The sequence below is a fragment of the Pongo pygmaeus genome, chromosome 1 (genome assembly GCF_028885625.2).
Source record: "Pongo pygmaeus isolate AG05252 chromosome 1, NHGRI_mPonPyg2-v2.0_pri, whole genome shotgun sequence".
Classification (NCBI taxonomy): Eukaryota; Metazoa; Chordata; class Mammalia; order Primates; family Hominidae; genus Pongo; species Pongo pygmaeus.
In genome coordinates, this window is record NC_072373.2 from 178,377,718 (window position 1) to 178,398,302 (window position 20,585).

At 42.9% G+C, this 20,585-nt stretch overlaps 2 protein-coding genes across 6 annotated transcripts in view; one reads left to right on the forward strand and one right to left on the reverse strand.

Moving 5' to 3' along the window:
• Positions 1-5,151, reverse strand: part of BTF3L4 (basic transcription factor 3 like 4) — a 32,127-nt gene extending 26,976 nt beyond the window's left edge. For 2 of the 5 annotated variants that reach the window (XM_054487985.2, XM_054487976.2), the window contains exons 1-2: positions 4,907-5,151; positions 1,382-1,448 (exon numbers count right to left, since the gene is read on the reverse strand). In XM_054487985.2, coding sequence (XP_054343960.2) covers positions 1,382-1,448; positions 4,907-5,151 — 312 coding nt within the window. Of the gene's footprint in view, positions 1-1,381; positions 1,449-2,532; positions 2,651-4,906 lie in introns of those variants that run through there. The other 3 variants (XM_063656071.1, XM_063656067.1, XM_054487993.2) reach the window with 2 other exon arrangements.
• The window catches only part of TXNDC12 (thioredoxin domain containing 12), a 41,781-nt gene continuing 26,292 nt past the window's right edge, over positions 5,097-20,585 (forward strand). The window contains exon 1 of the mRNA XM_054488003.2: positions 5,097-6,295. Coding sequence (XP_054343978.1) covers positions 6,199-6,295 — 97 coding nt within the window. The 5' untranslated portion in view covers positions 5,097-6,198. The remainder of the gene's footprint in view (positions 6,296-20,585) is intronic.

The following is a 20,585-nucleotide window of genomic DNA, read 5'->3' on the forward strand; positions in this document are numbered from 1 at the left end:
ACCTCAAGTGATCCACCCACCTCAGCCTCCCAAAGTGCTGGGATTACAGGCGTTGAGTCACCACCCATTACCTTTCCATCAGCCATTACCTTTCCGCCTAGTGATAAATTCTTGTTTATCCTTTAAACAAGAGCTCAGTGATAACTTCCTTGTCTCCACTAGGCAAGGGCACCTTGTACTTCATTATAACACTCACTATTCTGCCTTATAATTGTGAGCATCTCTCTCCCAAGCAGAGCTGTGAGCTTGTTTATCTTCTATGTGCCTGGCACACAGTAGGTGCTCAATATACAATAGCTAAATTGAATGTACCAACCACAGTTTTAAAATACACAATGGCGATGTGGTACATCAAGCTCTTCTAGGTATAGTCTATGGGTCTTGAATATCCCTAGTTTCTGCATCGGCACATCACATCACACTTGATGCTACGATGTGACTACTGTGGTTACAGGAGTGTGTTAATCTAACTCCGGACTCATATAACTGGATCACTGTGGGAGAAGGAGAAAGTCCCGGCTCTTCTTCCCTTCCCTTCCCTTGTGTTCATCCCCAGGAACTGTGGTTATCATCAGTGTAAAAGACATAGTGGGACCCACTACAAAAAGCAGTGTCCTACCTACCACTTCAGGTCTGAGGTAAGTACTATTCTTTCTTTCGCTTTTGCAAAGATTGTATTGGGCAGAGATATGGGTAGAATATTCTCCTTGAGCCTGATGCCACAGCTGAAGAGAATCAAAGACTTCGGTTGCTCACAACTAGCTCTTCCTTAGGCTTTAAAAAGTACAGGGAATAAGAACGCTCATATTCATATTCACAAACATGGAAGAACATGTAAGAATTTGTGAGGAAAACCTGGCAATGAACAAAATATATAATCAACTTAAGCATCTCCAGCTAAACCTCTGTACAAGTAGGTAACATCCAGTCAAGATGAAGTAACCCTAACATCTGGTATGTCCTGCAAGTGAGTCTAACCATAATAATAGCTATCATTTATTAAGCATCTACTCTGTGCTAGACACCACATTAGGTGTTTTATAAATATTACCCTAATCTTTAAACACCTTATGTAGGATTATTTCTATTTTGCAGATAAGAAAGTGGAAGCTTAACAAGGTTGGATAACTTGTTCACATCATATAACTAGCAGATGGTAAGAGTTAGGATTCAAACAAATGTGGCTATTTCCATTGCATCATCAGAGAGAAAAGTGTTCTAGTTACCTATTTTAGATCTAGACAAGTTATTTTCAAATTGGAATGTGGTTTGATCTTGACTATTGAAAAGATTTTAGATTTTCAATGACCACAAATCCGAAATAATAACACTATCTGGTAATCATACATTCTCCTATCAATTTTTCTTATGCCACACTCACCTTGCCCCCTATCCGGACCTGAGCCTGAAGTTTGGCTAACTTTTCTTGATTCATGCTGTTGGTAAATCTAGGGGGGAAAAATAAATTTGTTAAAGTCACTCTTTTGCTGAAATTAACAAACTGTTTATGCAACAGTACCTTCTGGTTCACTGAGCTTGTAGTATGCATCAACACCATGACCATATGAATACTGTCTATATTCTTAATAAACATTAATAACTTGTTCTAGCTTCATAAACCAGATATTTTTAAAAATCAAAATTAAATTACCATGAGGGAATCAAATATACAAACAGAAAATAGAATGGGATTCAAAGTCACCTATTCAAAGATCCCTCCTTAAAACATGATTCAATCCTTTGGCATTCAGTTAAGCCTAACCAATTATGAAATCTCTGTAGGCAAGCCAGTTTTTTTCCCCCAAAGATTTTCACAGCAGAGAGCTGTTACCAAATGTTATTAGCAAAATCTTCAAGTAGATTTTTTTCCTCCCAAATCACATTCTGTATTTCTTATAAACCATAAAGATGACAAAAGAAAAAAAAGCTGAACAAAGAAGAAATTCAACAAAAGGCTGTCTAGCTGTCAAGATATCAAGTAGTCACGTCCTCTATTCAAGGTCAGATGGCATGTTAATAATGGGGAAAGAGAACCAGGTTTTCAGACATTTGGTGCTTCTGCAGCACTCTCCAGGGTTCATTCAATACCCTGCACTGATATAGTATGTTATACTTGTCAAGACATTCTTGCATACAGGGTAAAATGCTTCATTGCACAATTTAACAAAAACATATCTTTGCTACAGTAATAAATGTTGGGGGGGAGAGGAGACTCCTAAAACAAGCTTTTTAAAGCTAATCTTGATTTTGAAGATTCTAAAATTATAGTCATGAATCTAGTCTGGTCAGTGATATTCCCACTAAGAAAAAAACATTCTTAAGTTTATAATAGGTCATCACATTCCACATTATATAAACAAAGAAAAGCCAAATTCAGGCCCGGCACAGCGGCTCACGCCTGTAATCCCAGCACTTTGGGAGGCCGAGGCGGGTGGATCACCTGAGGTCGGGAGTTCCGAGGCCAGCCTGACTAACATGGAGAAACCTGTCTTTACTAAAAATACAAAATTAGCCGGGCGTGGTGGCACATGCCTGTAATCCCAGCTACTCAGGAGGCTGAGGCAGGAGAATCGCCTGAACCCGGGAGGCGGAGGTTGCGGTGAGCCGAGATCGTGCCATTGCACTCCAGCCTGAGCAACAAGAGCGAAACTCCGTCTCAAAAAAAAAAAAAAAAAAGCCAAATTAAAAGTCTTGTTTTACTTGTTCTGTGGATCAACAAATCATTACTGAGATGTGGGGGAGGGAATAAGGGACTAGGTTGTTATCAAATCTTCTTTGGCCAATTCTCTAAACCCTGTATAGTCATCATTCACATGAAAAAAATACTGTTTGCTTCATTTGAGAGATTAAAAAAAGCATCAAAGACTATATAATTACTAACCATTTTGTACTTTGACACTGTCCTTAGGCAATAACCTATATATATATATCTCTCTTCTTTAAGGCTAATGTCCAGATCCCAAATAATATTTAGAATTTATGATTCTTCACTCTGCTCAGCACTGTATCACAATGCTGAAGCAGCTAAAAACACTTTTATAGGAGGAAGTGTATTTAGAGTCCAAAACAAGAAGTCTTCAGTGTGTGCCAATCTTAGCTCTGCCATAGACTTAAATTTGATGACTTAAATCCCAATTCCTATGCTCAAATATCCACAGAAAAGGAACCAACATTCACATTTCTCAAAGGAATGTGGCCATGAGAGTATAGTGAACTAACAAAGAGCCTAAGGAATTTATTGCAAAAAAAAGGGGCTAAGGAAAAACATTAGACCTAGATACTTGGTAAACCCTTTGGGATTCCTCTGCATTTTGAAGTAACAATTCCCAAGAGAAGAGACAGAGGTTGGGATGCCAAAACAAAGCCTTGACTTGTTTGAAATAAAAGCAAGAACAAAATTAACTCTTCAAATCAAGGTATAGATGAAAGAACAGATTCCATTCCAGGTGGTCGGGACAACAGAATTGAGAAATTTTGTTCCTAAAGAGTATCTCAGAGAAAAATGATTTTAGGGAGACTGAGAGCTCAAGGCAGTAGGGGAGGAACAAGAGTAGTCTTTTGTTTCGTGGCAAGTTGTGGTGTGTGGAATTCAAGTAGGAAAGAGGACTGGACTCAGTCTATGAGATGTCAAGCTCAGAATCTGGAGTACACCTCCAAGATCACCTGGTTTAATTCTCTATTCTCAATCAACCTCTACTTTATTGCACCCATCATTCCTATCTGTGATGTCATCTCAACACCTGCTAGCAGCAGCAAAGTATAAATTACAAACAAAACAGTTCCCTCCCTCCCATCTTAATAGATTAGGAAATAAGGGCCCAGAAGGGAGAAGTCCCTTCCTAGGCCCAAAAGGGAGAAGTAACTTCCTAAAGCCACATGATTAATGAGTTCTTCCTTGGGGATCCCAGGATCTTTTAGCACTGTTCTCAAGGACTCAAGAAAGGGTGTAAACAGGTTGATCTATATTTATTAAGTGCCTAAGTTAGAAGCATTGTGGTAGGCACTTTCACATACCTCATGTTTACAGAGATAAAAATAATTGCAACCTTGAGTCCTGACTTTTTATTATGCAGGGTTTCTCTAAGACAAGCGCAGGCTTTGGAATCAGAAAGACCAAGGTTCTACCACTTGGGAAAGGTATTTTTCTTCTCTGAACTTGTATTCCTCCTGCATTTGGAAAGGTATAACACCACGTACTTCACAGGGTTGTTTTGAGGGTTAAAACATTATCAACCACAGGGAATGGTTCACAGAAGATACACAGTTACTGGTAACTATTGTTACCACTCCTGAGGGGACAACTATGGTAAACTGCAAGAATGTGGGAACGGAAGTTGAAACCGCCATTCACTAGCTGTGCAACACTGAGCCTGTCGGTCAGCAGGCAGTGGGAGGGGGGTTATAAAGATGGGCAAGGGACGCCGACTTGTAAACAAACATTGCCATTACAAGGTGAAGAGCGCTGCAACTGAGTTCGGTTCCCTGGACTCAAGGGCGGGAAGTGGTAACCTCAGCTTCCCTATCTGTAGACTGGGAGCATCAAATGAGATGACAACAGAGAGCCTGTATAAAGCTCAAAGCACACAACACTGCTGTTGTGAACAAGGAGTAATGGGACAGAGGAGGGGCGTCCACCCGCCTCCTGGGACAGGGTCTGGGCGGCAACAGCGCGAGCCCGCTCGCTCCCACAGGAGGCGGTGGTGCTGGGGACCTTCCCACAGGTGCCGACCCCCAGATGCGCCGCCGGTAACCGACAGGCCAAGCCAGCCGCCTCCGCCCCCGCTCGCCGCACCACGGCGGAAGTGGCAGCCTGAGCGGTTGGCGGGTGTCGGAAGGAGAGGGCGGGGGGAGACCGTGCGCAGCGGCCTATGGCGGTGAAGTGGCGGGACCGCCGGGGGGGTCTCACCTGAAGCACGGAGGGTCCTCCAACACCAGCACGCGGCAAGAGCAAGATGGCTGCCTCAGCCGAGACAGAGAAAGACGACCACGGCGGTGGCGGCGGCGGGAGCAGATCCACGTGATACAGCCGACCCCGCCTCTCCCTCTCCGGGGCAGCCTATCCCGGGAGCGCACATCTAAACTCCAACGCCCCGCCTGCTTTGCGCATCCCGCTAGTGCTAGTAGCGGCAGGTGCAGGTGGCCGCGCGGCATCCTGGGGCTTGCAGTCTCCCGAGCGTTCTATTGTGTCCCTGCCTACAATTTTAGGGAACCTAATAAAAGGGTGGTCGGTATGTTTTTGTTTGGGTGTGTACTTTTGTTAGGTCGCTTTTTCGCTATGCATTAAGTACGGACTTTAGGACTCAACTAGTACCAGGAAGAAAAAGACCGAACATTTTCACCTGTTTGTTATACAGCGAAGGGGAAAATTTGGGAAGAAATCCTCAAGCTACAAGAAAAATAACCAGAAGAAGCTTTACACTTTAGCCTGCAGTGACTTCTATCCTGGTGTCCTAAGTCCACCTAAGTCAGTTTTGCAATAAGAGGTCCCAAGTTTGGTTTTCTCGGAGCTTGCATCAGTTGGTTGCATCATCCCTGAGTAGAAGATTTGCGGTTGCAAGGAAAAATAAGGTACAGAGCTTCTCCAGCGGGAAAGTGCATGTCTGCACGGCACGAGCACACGCACCGCAGAACAGGCTTGCCAGGTCTCCTCAGAGACCCTCGCAGGAACCTAACAATGAAATCCAGTTGTCCAGTCTTTATTTGTGGAGGGGTAAGGAGAATCCGAGGCCAGTGGGCAATCCGCCCACTGTTGGGAGCGACTGATCTCACGAATCAATAATTTGCTTTTGACTAGGAAGTGCAGCGGTTCTTGGGGGGAGGGGCTGGACTGGGTGGCGGACGCGAGCAGCAACGGTTCTCCCGAACCTCTCCCCCGCCCCTACTATCTTGGCCTACATTTTCCCGCTCCGTCCCGGGACCTGGACACCCAGAATCCACGGAAAGCCACTCGCGCTCGAGAACAGCTCTCGTACCCTTCTACGTGATCTGCACCTTTAAACTCACTCCATCCCAAACCGGACCCCGGAGGTACCACCCACATCCGTCTAACATCACTTCCTTCAGAGTTTGAAAAAAAAAAAAAAAAAATCTGGGAAGGAGAGGGGTTGTGCTGGGCCGCACTCGGCGAACGGTGTGGACCGTCTGCTGGGACTCCGGCCCTGCGTCCGCTCAGCCCCGTGGCCCCGCGCACCTACTGCCATGAAGACGCGGCCTCGTCTCGGGGCCACCTGTTTGCTGGGCTTCAGTTTCCTGCTCCTGGTCATCTCTTCTGATGGACATGATGGGCTTGGAAAGGGTCAGACCGCGTTCTTATCTTCTCTTTACTGATCCTGGGCCCCAGCCCAGTATAACCTCTTCTTGCCCTAGCACCGTTCCCCTCCCGTTCTATCTCTTAGGCCACTCCAGATTTCTTTTTATCTTCCCCAACCGCTCCTGGAGTTTGAAGATTTCTTGGGGTAGAGAGTAGCGGGTCTGGGGAATGGAGAAGTTGTACTTGAGGCCTCTCTAAATTATTGGGTTGGGGGGAAGGAATGGCCCGTAAATTAAGGAAAGCATGTTTAAGAGCCCGGCATAGTGCCTAGCACTTGGGAAGTCCTGAGGAACGGTCACCTTCCCACCTGGGAGAAATAGAGCCGTTGGGGACCTGCATATGCAGAGAACCCTGTTCTGGGTCTGAAGATTTCTCTCCTTACCTCTTCCGCCAAGAGCTAGGTTACTGCCACTTGCTTGCCTTTGGGAGACAGTACCTGCATCCCAGGTAAGCTGTATCTAGTGCATAAGAAGGGCCAAGTGAAGCGTAGAAGGTCTGCTGTTTAAGGGTCCCCAACAATTCCCCTTGCTGTGGTTCAGCGAAGTTTTTTTGTAAGTGAGCGATCAGTGGTTATGAATGGAGGTTAGGAAGTGTGGCCCCCTACTCCATCCATTACCTACATCTCCATTCTAAGTTTTAACACCTCTCTCCTCATCAGCCCTTACTTAGCTGAAAGTTGGATTGACAGTCTGTAAACCGGGAGTTTATGCTTTTCTAAATAGATGAGTTGTAGCATGGATCCCAACCCCTCTTCCATTTTTTTTTTTTCACTGACCTTACTGTATGGAATGATTCTGCTGCAATCCTTCTGTTTTTGTTTTCTCTTATTCTGTCTGTTTTCACATCTGTTGGTGAGTAATAAGATTGGGTGGGCATTCATTTTGCCTGCATGCAATCATTCCTTCATTCCGTAAATAATTTTTGATCACCTCCTATATTTCAGGCACTGTCTTAGGCACTAGGGATATAGCTGTAAACAGGACAGACAAGGTTCCTACTCTCGTGGAGCTTATATTCATGTCAGAGAGACAGAGTAGACTTATGAACAAATTAATAAGACAGTTTCAACTAGGAACAAGTGCTGGGAAAACAAGACTGTGATGAAATAGGAAGTAGAAAGGCTGGGGAGGTTGGGGGAGCTGGCATCACTTGAATTATGAAGGTCAGGAGAAGCTTTTTGGAGAAGGTGATATGTGGGTTTCCATCTCAGTGGTGAAACTGGATGACAAATCCTGTTAGGCCAGAATGTTTTAAATACTGACAATCCCATTTTAAAACAGACTACTGTTTTTTTTGTTGTTTTGTTTTGTTTTTTAGACGGAGTCTCACACTGTTGCCCGGGCTGAAGTCCAGTGGCATGATCTCGGCTCACTGCAACCTCTGCCTCCTGGGTTCAAGTGATTCTCCTGCCTTAGCCTCCCGAGTAGCTGGGATTACAGGTGCCCGCTACCATGCCTGGCTAATTTTTTGTATTTTTAGTAGAGACAGGGTTTCACTATGTTGGCCAGGCTGGTCTTGAACTCCTGACCTCATGATCTGCCCGCCTCGGCCTCCCAAAGTGCTGGGATTACAGGTATGAGCCACTGCGCCTAGCCAGCTACTGTATATTTTAAGTAAAATTGTAAGTACTGAGAGTAACAGAAGAGTAGAGTGTTAGGTACGTGGGTTTAGATCTGAGTTTTGTCTTTGTTGTTTTTTCTGTTTGTTTGCTTTTGTTTTTGAGACAGAGTCTCACTCTGCCAGGCTGGAGTGGAGTGGTGTGATCTCGGCTCACTGCAACCTCTGCCTCCCGGGTTCAAATGATTCTCCTGCCTCAGCCTCCTGAGTAGCTGGGACTACAGGCATGTGCCACTATGCCCAGCTAATTTTTTTTTGTATTTTTTTGTATTTTTAGTAGAGATGGAGTTTCACCATGTTGGCCAGGCTGATCTCAAACTCCTGACCTCAGGTGGTCCTCCCTCCTTGGCCTCCCAAAGTGTTGGGATTATAGGCGTGAGCCACTGCGCCAGGCCTAGATCTGAGTTTTAATTTGTTCTGCCACTCACTAGCTGAGTAGCCTTGGGCAAGTTTCTTAACTCTCAAAGCCTCAGTTCCTCATCTGCAAAATGGGCATCATAACTACCTCAGACACTCAACAAATAATTTACTCTGTTCAAGTTACTGTGTTAGGTGTAGGTAATGCCTTGGAATCAGATATTTTGTATCTTTATTCCTTGTTGGATATTAAGCTTTGTGTAGTTGTTCTAGTTACCATTGTTGTGTAATAAATCACTCCAAAATTTAGTGGGCGTGAAGAAATCATTTTATTATGCTCACAATTGTGTGAGTAAGGAATTCAAACAAGGCACACTGGGAAAGGCTTGTCCCTGTTCTGTGATGACTGGGGCCTTGGCTAAGCTGGTTACCTCTCTATGTGATCTTTCTGCATGGGCTCCTGTGGGTTTCCTCACAGTAGCTTTATGGGAGGCTGGATTCCAAGAGTGAGTGCCATAAGAGAACAAGGTGGAAATGCATGGCATTTTTGTCACCTAGCCTTACAAGGCACATAGCATCACTTCCACAGTACCCTGTAGGGGCAGATTCAAGGGAATGGAATATTAGGACCCCCACCCTCACCCCCAATGGGAGGTATGTTGAGGTCACATTGTAAGAAGGGCATGTCTGCCACAGTGAACTAGGACTATTTCTGTCTTGTTCATGCTCAGGAATATTTGTTGAAAGAGGAAATGAATGATAAACAAGATAATTGTGATTCCTGTCCTTTTTCAGCTTGCAATCTGGTAAGATACCAAGACAGGTAAGCAGACAGTTACACAGCAGCATGATACGTGCTTTGAGCAGGGAAACACCAGGTAGCTGCAGGAGCACATAGAAGGGCAGCTTAAGGCAGTGGGGCTGGGTTGGGAGGATTCAATCAAAAAACAAAAGGCACTAAATATTGTGTCAGACACTTAGAAAATATTTAATAAATATTAACCAGTATTGTTTCCTCCCATGGAAATAATAATAATAATCCCTAAAAGAAATTAATACTGTTTCAAATTTTTGTTTTATGTATCTCTTGGGTATGGATTCTTGGGAAGTAGATTATACCCCACTTACCCTACCTCCCAAAAAAGTGCTACCTGAGGCAATGGTTGCTGAAAGTCTTAATGAGATGGATTTCTTCCCAGATGTTTAGCTCTAGCTCTTTCCGGACGGTGGCCTGGTGGTTTGCAGAGAGGAAAGACTGAATGATCTCTACTGTTTTCATTAAGAAGAAGCAGCACAGTGATGTGGACTTAGCACTAAATAGAAATTAGGAGGCCCAGTCTGGGCACGGTGGCTCACGCCTGTTATCCCAGCACTTTGGGAGGCTGAGGCAGGTCGATCACCTGAGGTCAGGAGTTCGAGACCAGCCTGGCCAACATGGCGAAACCCCATCTCTACTAAAAAAAAATACAAAAATTAGCCAGGCGTGGTGGCACATGCTTGTAATCCTAGCTACTCGGGAGGCTGAGGCAGGAGAATTGCTTGAACCTGGGAGGCGGAGGTTGCAGTGAGCCGAGATAGTGCCACTGCACTCCAGCCTGGGCAACAGAGTGATACTCTGTCTCAAAAAAAAAAAAAAAAGAAATTAGAAGGCCTGGATTTTAATCCTGGTCAGGCCATTTAGTTCTGGTCCTACGTGACAACCAATTAATCAATGAGAGAGTTGGACTAGAAGTACTTCCTAAGATCTCTTCCAGCTCTAACATTCTATAGAGTTCCAAAATAATTACATTGTTCTCCATGGACTAAAAATTTGGAATACATCACCCATGGGGAGAAGTAGTGACCAATATTTACTGTATATTTACTATCCTCCAAGTGCTGTTGTGTGCATTTTTCATGTATTGACTAAGCCTCATAATAACCCTATGAGATGGATAATGTTTTTATCATTATCCCCACTTCACAGATGAAAAAACCTCAAATGAGGCACAGGAGTCCAGTGGACTAGCTGGAATACAAATCCCAGAGCCAGTGCCCTTAACCAGCATACCATTCCAGTCTCTCAGTGCAGAAACTCCTCTAAAGTTTAAAGGAGAAACTAGAAAGCTATCATTGGGAGTGGTTCTTGTGCTCTTCTGGCCGAAACAAAAATGGATAACTTTGTCAAGTCTCTGGAATAAAAATTTGGCACTAACACATATGAAGTGTGTTTACCTCCCACACAGTGTTCTACTCACATTCACAACAGCCTATGGGATATATGTTTTTGTTAGCCATATTTTGCATTTATGAAAATGGTAAGTGGCTGAACAAGAATTCTAATGCAGGTCTGTTTGACTGAGACAATCAATATTTAGCCACTGTGTTCTATGTCTCAGGTACAGTGTTCCCTGTTTGAGAGGCTTGGCTGCCAGCTCTGATGCTTGACCTTTTGTTATTTAGGTTTCATCAGCTAGGAGGGGATGGATAATACTTTTCAGATGTCTTTAGCTTACATTCATTAAAACAATTTTTGGATGAAGGGATTGAAAATTCTGATTGAATGCTGTGTTTAGAAATGGTTGCTTTTCTTTTTTTAAAAATTAATGTTATAGGGTAAGAGCTGCTGATGTGGGAGACTTTACTTTGCAGATAACTGGCATAAATTAAGTGGCTATACAGGTGACACTTTAGGAAACTGGACTGCCTTCAGATGTTCCATGTTGGCACGGGTGGCAGTGTTAGTGGTGCTGGGGAATGGATGTTTTTAGTAACAAGGTAAACACTGTACCTTTTAAACATCTTTTTGAGGGGGAAACAAAAGGCCCAAGTTTTCCAGATCTGAAGTTGGTGTTTCCATTCTGCTTTGGTGAAGCTGCATTCGTTTGTTCATTTAATGTTTGCTAGAGAGGCAGTAAAGTGTGGTGAATAGTTGTTAACTACAGACCCTGGAACCCAACCACCTAGATTCTAGTCCCAGCTCTGCCACTTACTGGCAACATAACCTTGGGTAAGCTGTTTCAGTTCAGCTTCCTTATTTATGAAGGGATAATTAGAGTTTCTACCTCATAAAGTTATTGTGAGGATTAAATAAGTTAATACATATAAAAGTGTTTAAGTACCTGGCACATAATAAATTTCATGTGTTAGTCATTAATACTGTTATTATAATATAATTATTACATAAAATAAACACTTAGGCTGGGTGCAGTGGCTCATGCCTATAATCCTAGCACTTTGGGAGGCCAAGGCGGGCGGACTGATTGAGGCCAGGAGTTCAAAACCAGCATGGGCAACATAGCAGGGTCCTATCTCTACCAAAAAACAAAAAAATGCAATTGCTTAATAAGTGATGGTGGTGATTATTACTATCATAAAAAATTCCAATGTAAATTTTAATATGAATTCTCAAGGAAATTTTGTACATGCAGTAGACTATTTTGTTGTTGTTGTTGTTGTTGTTGTTGAGACAGTCTTGCTCTGTTGCCTAGGCTGAAGTGCAGTGACACAATCTCGGCTCACTGCAACCTTCCCCTCCTGGGTTCAAGCGATTCTCTTGCCTCAGCCTCCCAAGTAGTTGGGATTACAGGCACCTGCCACCACGCCTGGCTAATTTTTGTAGAGTAGAGACGGGGTTTCACTGTGTTGACCAGGCTGGTCTCAAACTCCTGACCTTGTGATCCACCCACCTCGGCCTCCCAAAGGCTTGAGCCACCGTGCCTAGCCACAGTGGACTATTTTCACATTACACCTCTGGACTTACTCTAGGGATATTGCAGCAGAACAGCTTGGGAAGTACTGGGGTATTAGAAAAGAATGCTAATTAGGAGTCAGGAGACTTAAATTTTGGTTGTGGTCTACCTTGGAGTGTTGGATAACTTCTTTTCTAGGCTTCAGTAAAATAAGAGGGTTAGACTAAATCTCTAGTGTTATGACTCTTTAAATTTATTAAAGTTAAATAAAAGTAAAAATTGAGCTCAGCTGGATTGTCCGCATTTCAATTGTTCTGTAGCCACATGTGGCTAGTGACTACCTTATTGAACAGCTCATTGCAGTAAGTTCTACTTTACAGTGTTGTTCTAGGTCTCTATTAGTAATAACCTTACATGATTGTAAGGTTTGACACCTAGCTTCTGAGTGGCCTAGGTACATGGAGAATTTATTTTAATTAATTAATTAATTTTTTTTTTTTTTTGAGACAGAGTCTCACTCTGTCACTCAGGCTGGAGTGCAGTGGCCCGATCTTGGCTCACTGCAACCCCTGCCTCCTGGGTTTAAGCGATTCTCTCACCTCAGCCTCCCAGATAGCTGGGATTATAGGTGTGTGCCACCACACCCAGCTAATTTTTAAATTTTTGGTAGAGATGGGGTTGGCCAGGCTGGTCTTGAACTCCTGAGCTCAAGTGATCTGCCTGCCTCAGCCTCCCAAAGTACTGGGATTACAGGCATGAGCCACTGTGCCTGGCTGAGAAATTTTATTTAACCTTATATTAATCTAGCTTCCTTGACTCTATTTTGTTTGGCATTGGACTTCTGTAAGTCCTTCTGTTTTAGGCATGCTTTTTTTTTTTTAAAAGAAAAGAAACAGGGTCACCCTCTGTTGCCCGAGTTAGAGTGCAGTGGTGCCATCATAGCTCACTGTATCCTCGAACTCCTGGCCTCAAGCAATCCTCTGACATCAGCCTCCTGAGTAGCTGGGACTATAGGCACATGCCACTGCATCCAGCTAATTTTTAAATTTTTTTTGTAGCGGTGAGGTTTCACTATGTTGTCCAGACTGGCCTCGAACTCCTAGCCTTAAGTGATCCTCCTGCCTTGGCCTCCCAAAGTGCTGGGATTATAGGTGTGAGCCACCATAACTGGCTAGGTATGCTTTTATAAGCATCATAGAGGTACTTTTTTCTTAAACCAAGTCTGACAATTTTTGTCTTTTCACTTTAATTGGCAAGTTTAGTCCACTTACGTTTGTTGTGATTATTGACAGAACAGCTCTTGTTTCTGTTATCCAGTTTCTACTTTACTGTTTTTTTCTGTGCTTTTTTTTCTTTTTGCCCTTTCTTTGGGAGTTGAATATTTGCTTGTTCTTCTTGTTCTTATTTTATCTCCTTTATTAGTTTGGAAGTTGGCATTCTAGTTCTTTTCTTTTAGTAGTAACTCTTGAAATTTTACTTGCATACTTAACAAAATCTAACACTATTATACCCCCAGTGGTAAGAGGGACTTTAGAACATTTAACTTCAATCACCCCCTCTTTACTTATAAGGAATTGTCTCATATTTAGTTCTAATTTTAATTTTTTTTTTTTTGAAACTTAGTTATTTTTTAGAGATAGAGTCTCATCTTGTTTCCCAGACTGGCCTCAAACTCCTGGGCTCAAGCAATCCTCCTGCCTCAACCTCCAGAGTAGCTGGGACTACAGGTGCACATTGTGCCTGGCTTAGTTCTCTCTCTCTTTCTTTTTTAACTCTACAAATTGGGCATTATAAATTGCTATACAGACAATATTTACATATTTATCTACATGTTTGCTGGTTTATTTGTTCACTATTTTTTGTATCTAGGCCTTCCTCTGGGATCATTTCCTACCTGAAATATGTCCTTTAGCTATCCTTTTTATTTTCTCTGATTCTCTCCTAGGGGACTATTTCATACTTCTTCCTGTCTTTTCAAATCTCCAATACTTCTTCCATAGTCTTTGCTCTCAGTTAGTAATTATGGTCCCTCTTTACCAGAAGACAGAAGGAATCAGAAGAGGCGTTTCAAAAATTTTCATTACTGCATTTACCCACTAGTGTTCATACATGCTCCCTTTCCTGTTGTTACCTGATAAACCATCATTATTCCTAGCAAAGGCTAATCCCTCTACTTGAGTGCTAAATCCCATCTCCTCTCACCGACTCACCAATATTTTACCAGTGACTCTCCCTTCTCATGTTGTATTACCCCTTTTTCCTATCTTTATTGTATCATTTCTATCAGCTTTCAATTGTCCCTGGTACAGCAAAATTCTTTTCTTTTTGAGACAGAGTCTCACTCTGTTACCCAGGCTGGAGTGCAGTGGCATGATCTTGGCTTACTGCAACCTTCACCTCCCAAGTTCAAGCAATTCTCATGCCTCAGCTTCCTGAGTAGCTGGAATTACAGGTGCGTGCCACCATACCCGACTAATATATATATATATATATATATATTTTTTTTTTTTTTTAGTACAGATGGGGTTTCACCATGTTGGCCAGGGTGGTCTTGATCTCTTGACCTCGTGATCCGCCCGCCTTGGCCTCCCAAAGTGCTGGGATTACAGGCGTGAGCCACCACGCCTGGCCTAATTTTTGTATTTTTAGTAGAGATGGAGTTTCACCATGTTAGGTTAGACCAGGCTGGTCTCGAACTCCTGACCTCAAGTGATCTGCCTACCTTGGCCTCCAAAAGTGCTGGGAGTACAGGCGTGAGCCACCACACCCAGTCAAAAATTTTTTGAAAGAGTTGTATGTATTCGATCTAATTTTTGTCCTTGGACTGTCTTGGTCATGCTCTAATCATGCTTTCATCCTCACTGTAAATGGCAGCTCCATCCTTCTACTTGTCCAGGCCAAAAACCTTAGAGTGATCCTTGACTTCTCTTTTTGCTCTCATATCCCATATCCATAGCAAAATCCTGCTAACTTTGCCTTTGAAATATATCCAGAACCTATTGGTATCTTATCCCTCTACCAGCCCAGCTGGTCCAGTCCACTATCATCTCTTGCCTGGATTATTGCAGTAGCCTCTTTATTAGTCTCCTTGCTTTTGCCTTGCTCCCCTGTATTAGTTTGCTAAGGCTACAGTAAGAAAGTACCACAAACTGTGTGTTGTTTTTTTTTTTTTTGAGACAGAGTCTTGCTGTGTCACCCAGGCTGGAATGCAGTGGGGCAATCACAGCTCACTACAGGCTCAATTGATCCTCCTGCCTCTGCCTCCCAAGTAGCTAGGACTATAGGCATGCACCACCACACCTGGCTAATTTTTCTATTTTTTATAGAGATGGGGTCTCACTATGTTGCCCAGGCTAGTCTCAAACTCCTGGGCTCAAATGATCCTCTCACCTCGGCCTCCCAGAGTGCTGGGATTACAGGCATGAGCCACCATCCACAGCCCAAACTGTGTCTTAACAGAAATTTATTGTCTCACAGTTCTGGAGGCTAGGAGTCCAAAATCACAGTGTCAGCAGGATTGTTTTTTCTGAGGGCTGTGAGGGAAGGATGGAAAAATCACTCAGCTTATCTAAAAATGTCTATTTTGCTCTTATTTTTGAAAGATAGTTTTGCTGGTTACAAAATTCTAGGTTTAGAGTTATTTTCTTTCAGTAATTCAAAGATGATATTCTGCTGTCTTCTGATTTCTGTTGTTCCTGTCAGTCTAATCATTGATCTTTTGTAGGAAATATATCATTTCTCAGCCAGGTCTGGTGGCTCATGCCTGTAATGCCAGCACTCTGTAGGAGCTCGAGGCAGGCAGATCACCTGAAGTCAGGAGTTTGAGACCAGCCTGGCCAACATGATGAAACCCTGTCTCTACTAAAATACAAAAATTAGCCAGGCATGGTGGCAGGTGCCTGTAATCCCAACTACTCGGGAGGCTGAGGCAGGAAAATTGCTTGAACCCAGGAGGTGGAGGTTGTGGTGAGCCGAGATCACGCCACTGCACTCCAGCCTGGACGACAGAGCCAGACTCCATCTCAAAAAAAAAAAAAAAAAAAAGTCACTTCTCTTTGAGTGCTTTTAAGATCTTCCCAGTGTTTTTGTTGCTCTGCAGTTTCAACATTTAAATGTTTGTTTTTATAATTTATCCCAGGTAATACATACTATGAGGGAATCTGTAGGTTCATGGTTGTATTTTGTTTGTTTATTTTTGAGACAGGATCTCTCTGCCACCCAGGAGTGCAGTGGCACAATCATTGCTCACTGCAGCCTCAAACTCCTGGGCTCAAACAATCCTTCCACCTCAGCCTCCCAAGTAGTTGGGACTACAGGCACATGCCAGTGTGCCTGGCTTTTAATTTTTTGTAGAGACAAGATCTCTCTGTGTTGCCCAGGCTAGTTTCCAACTCCTGGACTCAAGTGATCATTCTGCCTTGGCTTCCCAAAATGCTAGGATTATAGGTATGAGCCACTGTGCCTGGCCATATTAATGTTTTATCTTGTTCTTGAAAATGTTCAGCCATTATCTCTTCAAGTATGCTTAAAAAAAAAAAAAAAAGTTTCCTCTGTTGCCCAGGCTGGAGTGCAATGGCATAATCTCAGCTCACTGCAACCTCCTCCTCCCGGGCTCAAGCGATTCTTGTACCTCAGCCTCCCAAGTAGCTGGGACTACAGGCGTCTGCCACCATGCCTGGCTAATTTTTGTGTTTTTAGTGGAGAAGAAGTTTCACCATGTTGGCCAGGCTGGTCTCGAACTCCTGGCCTCAAGTGATCTGCCTTGGCCTCCCAAAGTGCTGGGATTATAGGCGTGAGCCACCATGCCCTGCCTTCAAATATGTCTTTTTCTTTCACCCTTTCATTCTGAGACTCCGAATTTATGTGTCTTAGACTTTCACAATCTATTCTGTATCTCTTGGCCTCTCCATAACTTTCATCTCCTGTCTCTTTGTTTTGCATCCTGAATAACTTTTTCTGATCTATGCCTCTGCCTGCCTCTAATTTGCTGTTTTAACTTATCCATTGCATTTTTAAAAATTGATACTTTACAGCTGGGCGCGGTGGCTTACGCTGGTAATCTCAGCACTTTGGGAGACTGAGGTGGGTGGATCACCAGGTCAGGAGTTCGAGACTGGCCTGACCAACATGGTGAAACCCCATCTCTACTAAAAATACAAAAATTAGCCGAGCGTGGTGGCGCGTGCCTGTAATCCCAGCTACTCGGGAGGCTGGGGCAGGAGAATCGCTTGAATCCGGGAGGCAGAGGTTGCAGTGAGCCAAGATCATGCCACTGCACTCCAGCCTGGGTGACAGGGCGAGACTCCATCTCAAAAAAAAAAAAAAAAAAATTGATACTTTATTTTTGGAGCAGCTTTTGGTCTATAGAAAAATTGAGCAGAAAATACAGGGTTCTCAGTGAGAACACATGGACACAGGAAGGGGAACATCACACACCGGGGCCTGTTGTGGGGTAGGGGGAGGGGGGATGGATAGCAATAGGAGATATACCTAATGTTAAATGACTAGTTAATGGGTACAGCACACCAACATGGCACATGTATACATATGTAACTAACCTGCACATTGTGCACATGTACCCTAAAACTTAAAGTATAATTAAAAAAAAAAAAGAAAATACAGGGTTCTCCTATATTCCCTTCCCTCTCTCCCTCCCTCCCCCAACTTCTAGTAACATCTTGCATTAATGTGGTACATTTGTTACAATTGATGAACCAATATTGATACATTATTATTAATTACAGTTCCTAGTTCACATTCAGGTTCATTCTTAGTGTTGTATATTCTGTGTGTTTTGACAAATGTATAATATGTATTCGTTTGCTAGGACTACCATAACAAATACACAGACTAACTGGCTTAAACAACAGAAGTTTATTTTCTTACAGTTCTGGAGGCTAGAAGTCCAATATGAAGGTCTTGGTAGGGTTGGTTTCTTCTTGTGGATGGCTGTCTTCTATGTCTTCACATGATCTTCCCTTTAAGTTTGTCTGTGTCCTGATCGCCTCTTCTCACAAGGATTAGGGCCCACCCCAATGACCTCATTTTCCCTCAGCTACCTCTTTAAAGACTTTAAGATATGAACTTTGGAGTGGGGCAGGGGACACAACGGAGGCCATAACAGTATGTATCCACCATTACAGTTTCATATAGAATAGTTTCACTGTTACAAAAATATCCTGAGCTACCCCTATTCATCTCTCTCCCCCAGAATCCCTGTTAACCACTGATCTGTTTACTATCTCCATAATTTTGCTTTTTCCAATGTCATGTAATTGGAATTATGTAGTATATAGCCTATTCAAATTGCTTTTTCCACTTAGTGTATATTTAAGTTTCTTCAATGTCTTTTCGTGGCTTGATTACTCCTTTCATCACTGCATATTCATTCACTTTGTATTTCAACAAAACTGTATTTTTAATTTCTAGAAGTTATATTTGATGACTTCACAGATTTGACTTTTTTTTTTTTTTTTTTTTTTTTTTAGACAGAGTCTTGCTCTGTCACCCAGGCTGGAGTGTGGTGGCGTGATCTCAACTCACTGTAAACTCTGCCTGCCAGGTTCAAGCAATTCTCCTACTTCAGCCTCCTAAGTAACTGGGACTACAGGCTTGCACCATGGCACCTGGCTAATTTTTTGTATTGTAGTAGAGACAGGGTTTCACCATGTTGCCCAGGACGGTCTCGAACTCCTGAGCTCAGGCAATCCATCCACCTCGGCATCCCAAAGTGCTAGGATTACAGACGTAAGCCACCACACCTGGCCAGATTTGACTATTTATTTTGCATGCTGCATGCCTGTTTTTGTGATTCCATGTGTTATTTCTTTAAACATTTCATGCATAGTTATTTCTGTATTTTGTGGCTGATAATTCTAATATCTGAATTCCTCAGGGATCAAAATCTGTTTGTTGCTTGTGTTCTTGTGGCGACGACTTCTTTTCTTCCATTTTTGGTGATCCATGATTGTGAGCTCATAATGGGTGTTCTTCTTCATTGGCTATCCTGGAGGCCTAAAGTGGAGAATCTTTTCCTCCAGAAAGTTTTGGCATTTGATTCATCTGAAAACCAGTGGGTACCACTCACGTGGAATCACTTTAGTCTCTTTTGAGGGTTGTGTTAATGTGGGAGTTTCAGATTCATCTCCATTTTGCCACATCATAATGGATGCTTGCATTCAGGGCAGCCTCACATGCTTGTTGCTCATAGGTTTTAGCTTGCTTTGTGTTTATGGAGGGGTTCTGTCATTACTGAGTCTAGTGAGCACATTCTGATAGTCCATTTTATCTAGGATTTCATTGTTTTGTAGGTGTATATCCCCTCAGACTGTCTAGTTGGGCATCTTGCCAAAGCAGGATTCAGTTGCCTGAGTTTAGATATTGATGAATAGAATGATGGTGATCATGTTAGACACCTTCCAGTTCTCCTGGGCATCCTCTCAATTTCATTCTCAATCACTCACTCTTCAGAATCAAATCTTGAGCCTTAGGCAAGTGACAGCATCCCATGCTGTTCGGAATGAAAAGTGAGGATGGTTAGTTTCGATACTGCCTGCATGTGCTAATCTGGATGACCTTTTGTTTCCCTGTGGTAGCACTGATGAAAATTAGATTTGAATTTATTTCTGAGAAAGAAAAATCTGAAAGATGAGTGTAGTAAACCAAAATGGCACACGATTGCAATTTAAATCTCAGCTTGGCCATTTAGCAGTTATGTGACCAGTACAGATGATGTAACTTCTCTGAGCCTCAGAAGTCTCAATCGTATAGAATAACAAAAGCTACTACTTACTGATCATTTACAGTATGCTAAGCACTATGCTAAGTTTTTTGCATATATTTCTTATTTAATATTCAGTAATCTTATGAGATATAATTATTATGCCTCTTTTAAAGATGAGAAAACTGAAGCATACAGAGATTAAGTAAAACTGGGTTATTAATAAGGCCAAATTTAAATGAGATAACACATGTGGTATGACAGGCACATATAAGGTGGTGAGTAAATAGCAGCTAGCTTTATGATCACTAATAATTTTTGGATAGAAAATTCTTTTATGTGATATGATCTAAATAAGATTCATTTGCTCAACAAATATTTTATGGAGCACTTACTGTGCCCATGTGTACTGCTAAATGCTAAGGAAACAGAGAGGAATAAGAAAGATATGGTCCAGAGATGGACACATAAACATTTACAAGTCAGCCTGGGGAGTGCTGTGATGGAGTAAGAATAGGGTGCTTTGGGAGTCAGGGAAGATATACCAGAAAGAAGTGCCTTCTAGGCTTATACCTGAAGAATGAGTTGGAGGTGAGGGACGGAAGGAATTGCACAGGTAGTAGTGATTGTGAAAGCCTGGAAGGGACAGAGTGCACGCTACTCTCATTTAAAGAAGTGAAAGGGCCGGGTGCGGTGGCTCATGCCTGTAGTCCCAGCACTTTGGAAGGCTGAGGAGGCTGGCAGATCACCTGAGCTCAGGAGTTCGAGACCAGCCTGGCCAACATGGCAAAACCCTGTCTCTACTAAAAATACAAAAATTACAGTCCGGGCACAGTGGCTCATGCCTGTAATCCCAGCAGTTTGGGAGGCTAAGGCGGGCAGATCACCTGAGGTCGGGAGTTTAAGACCA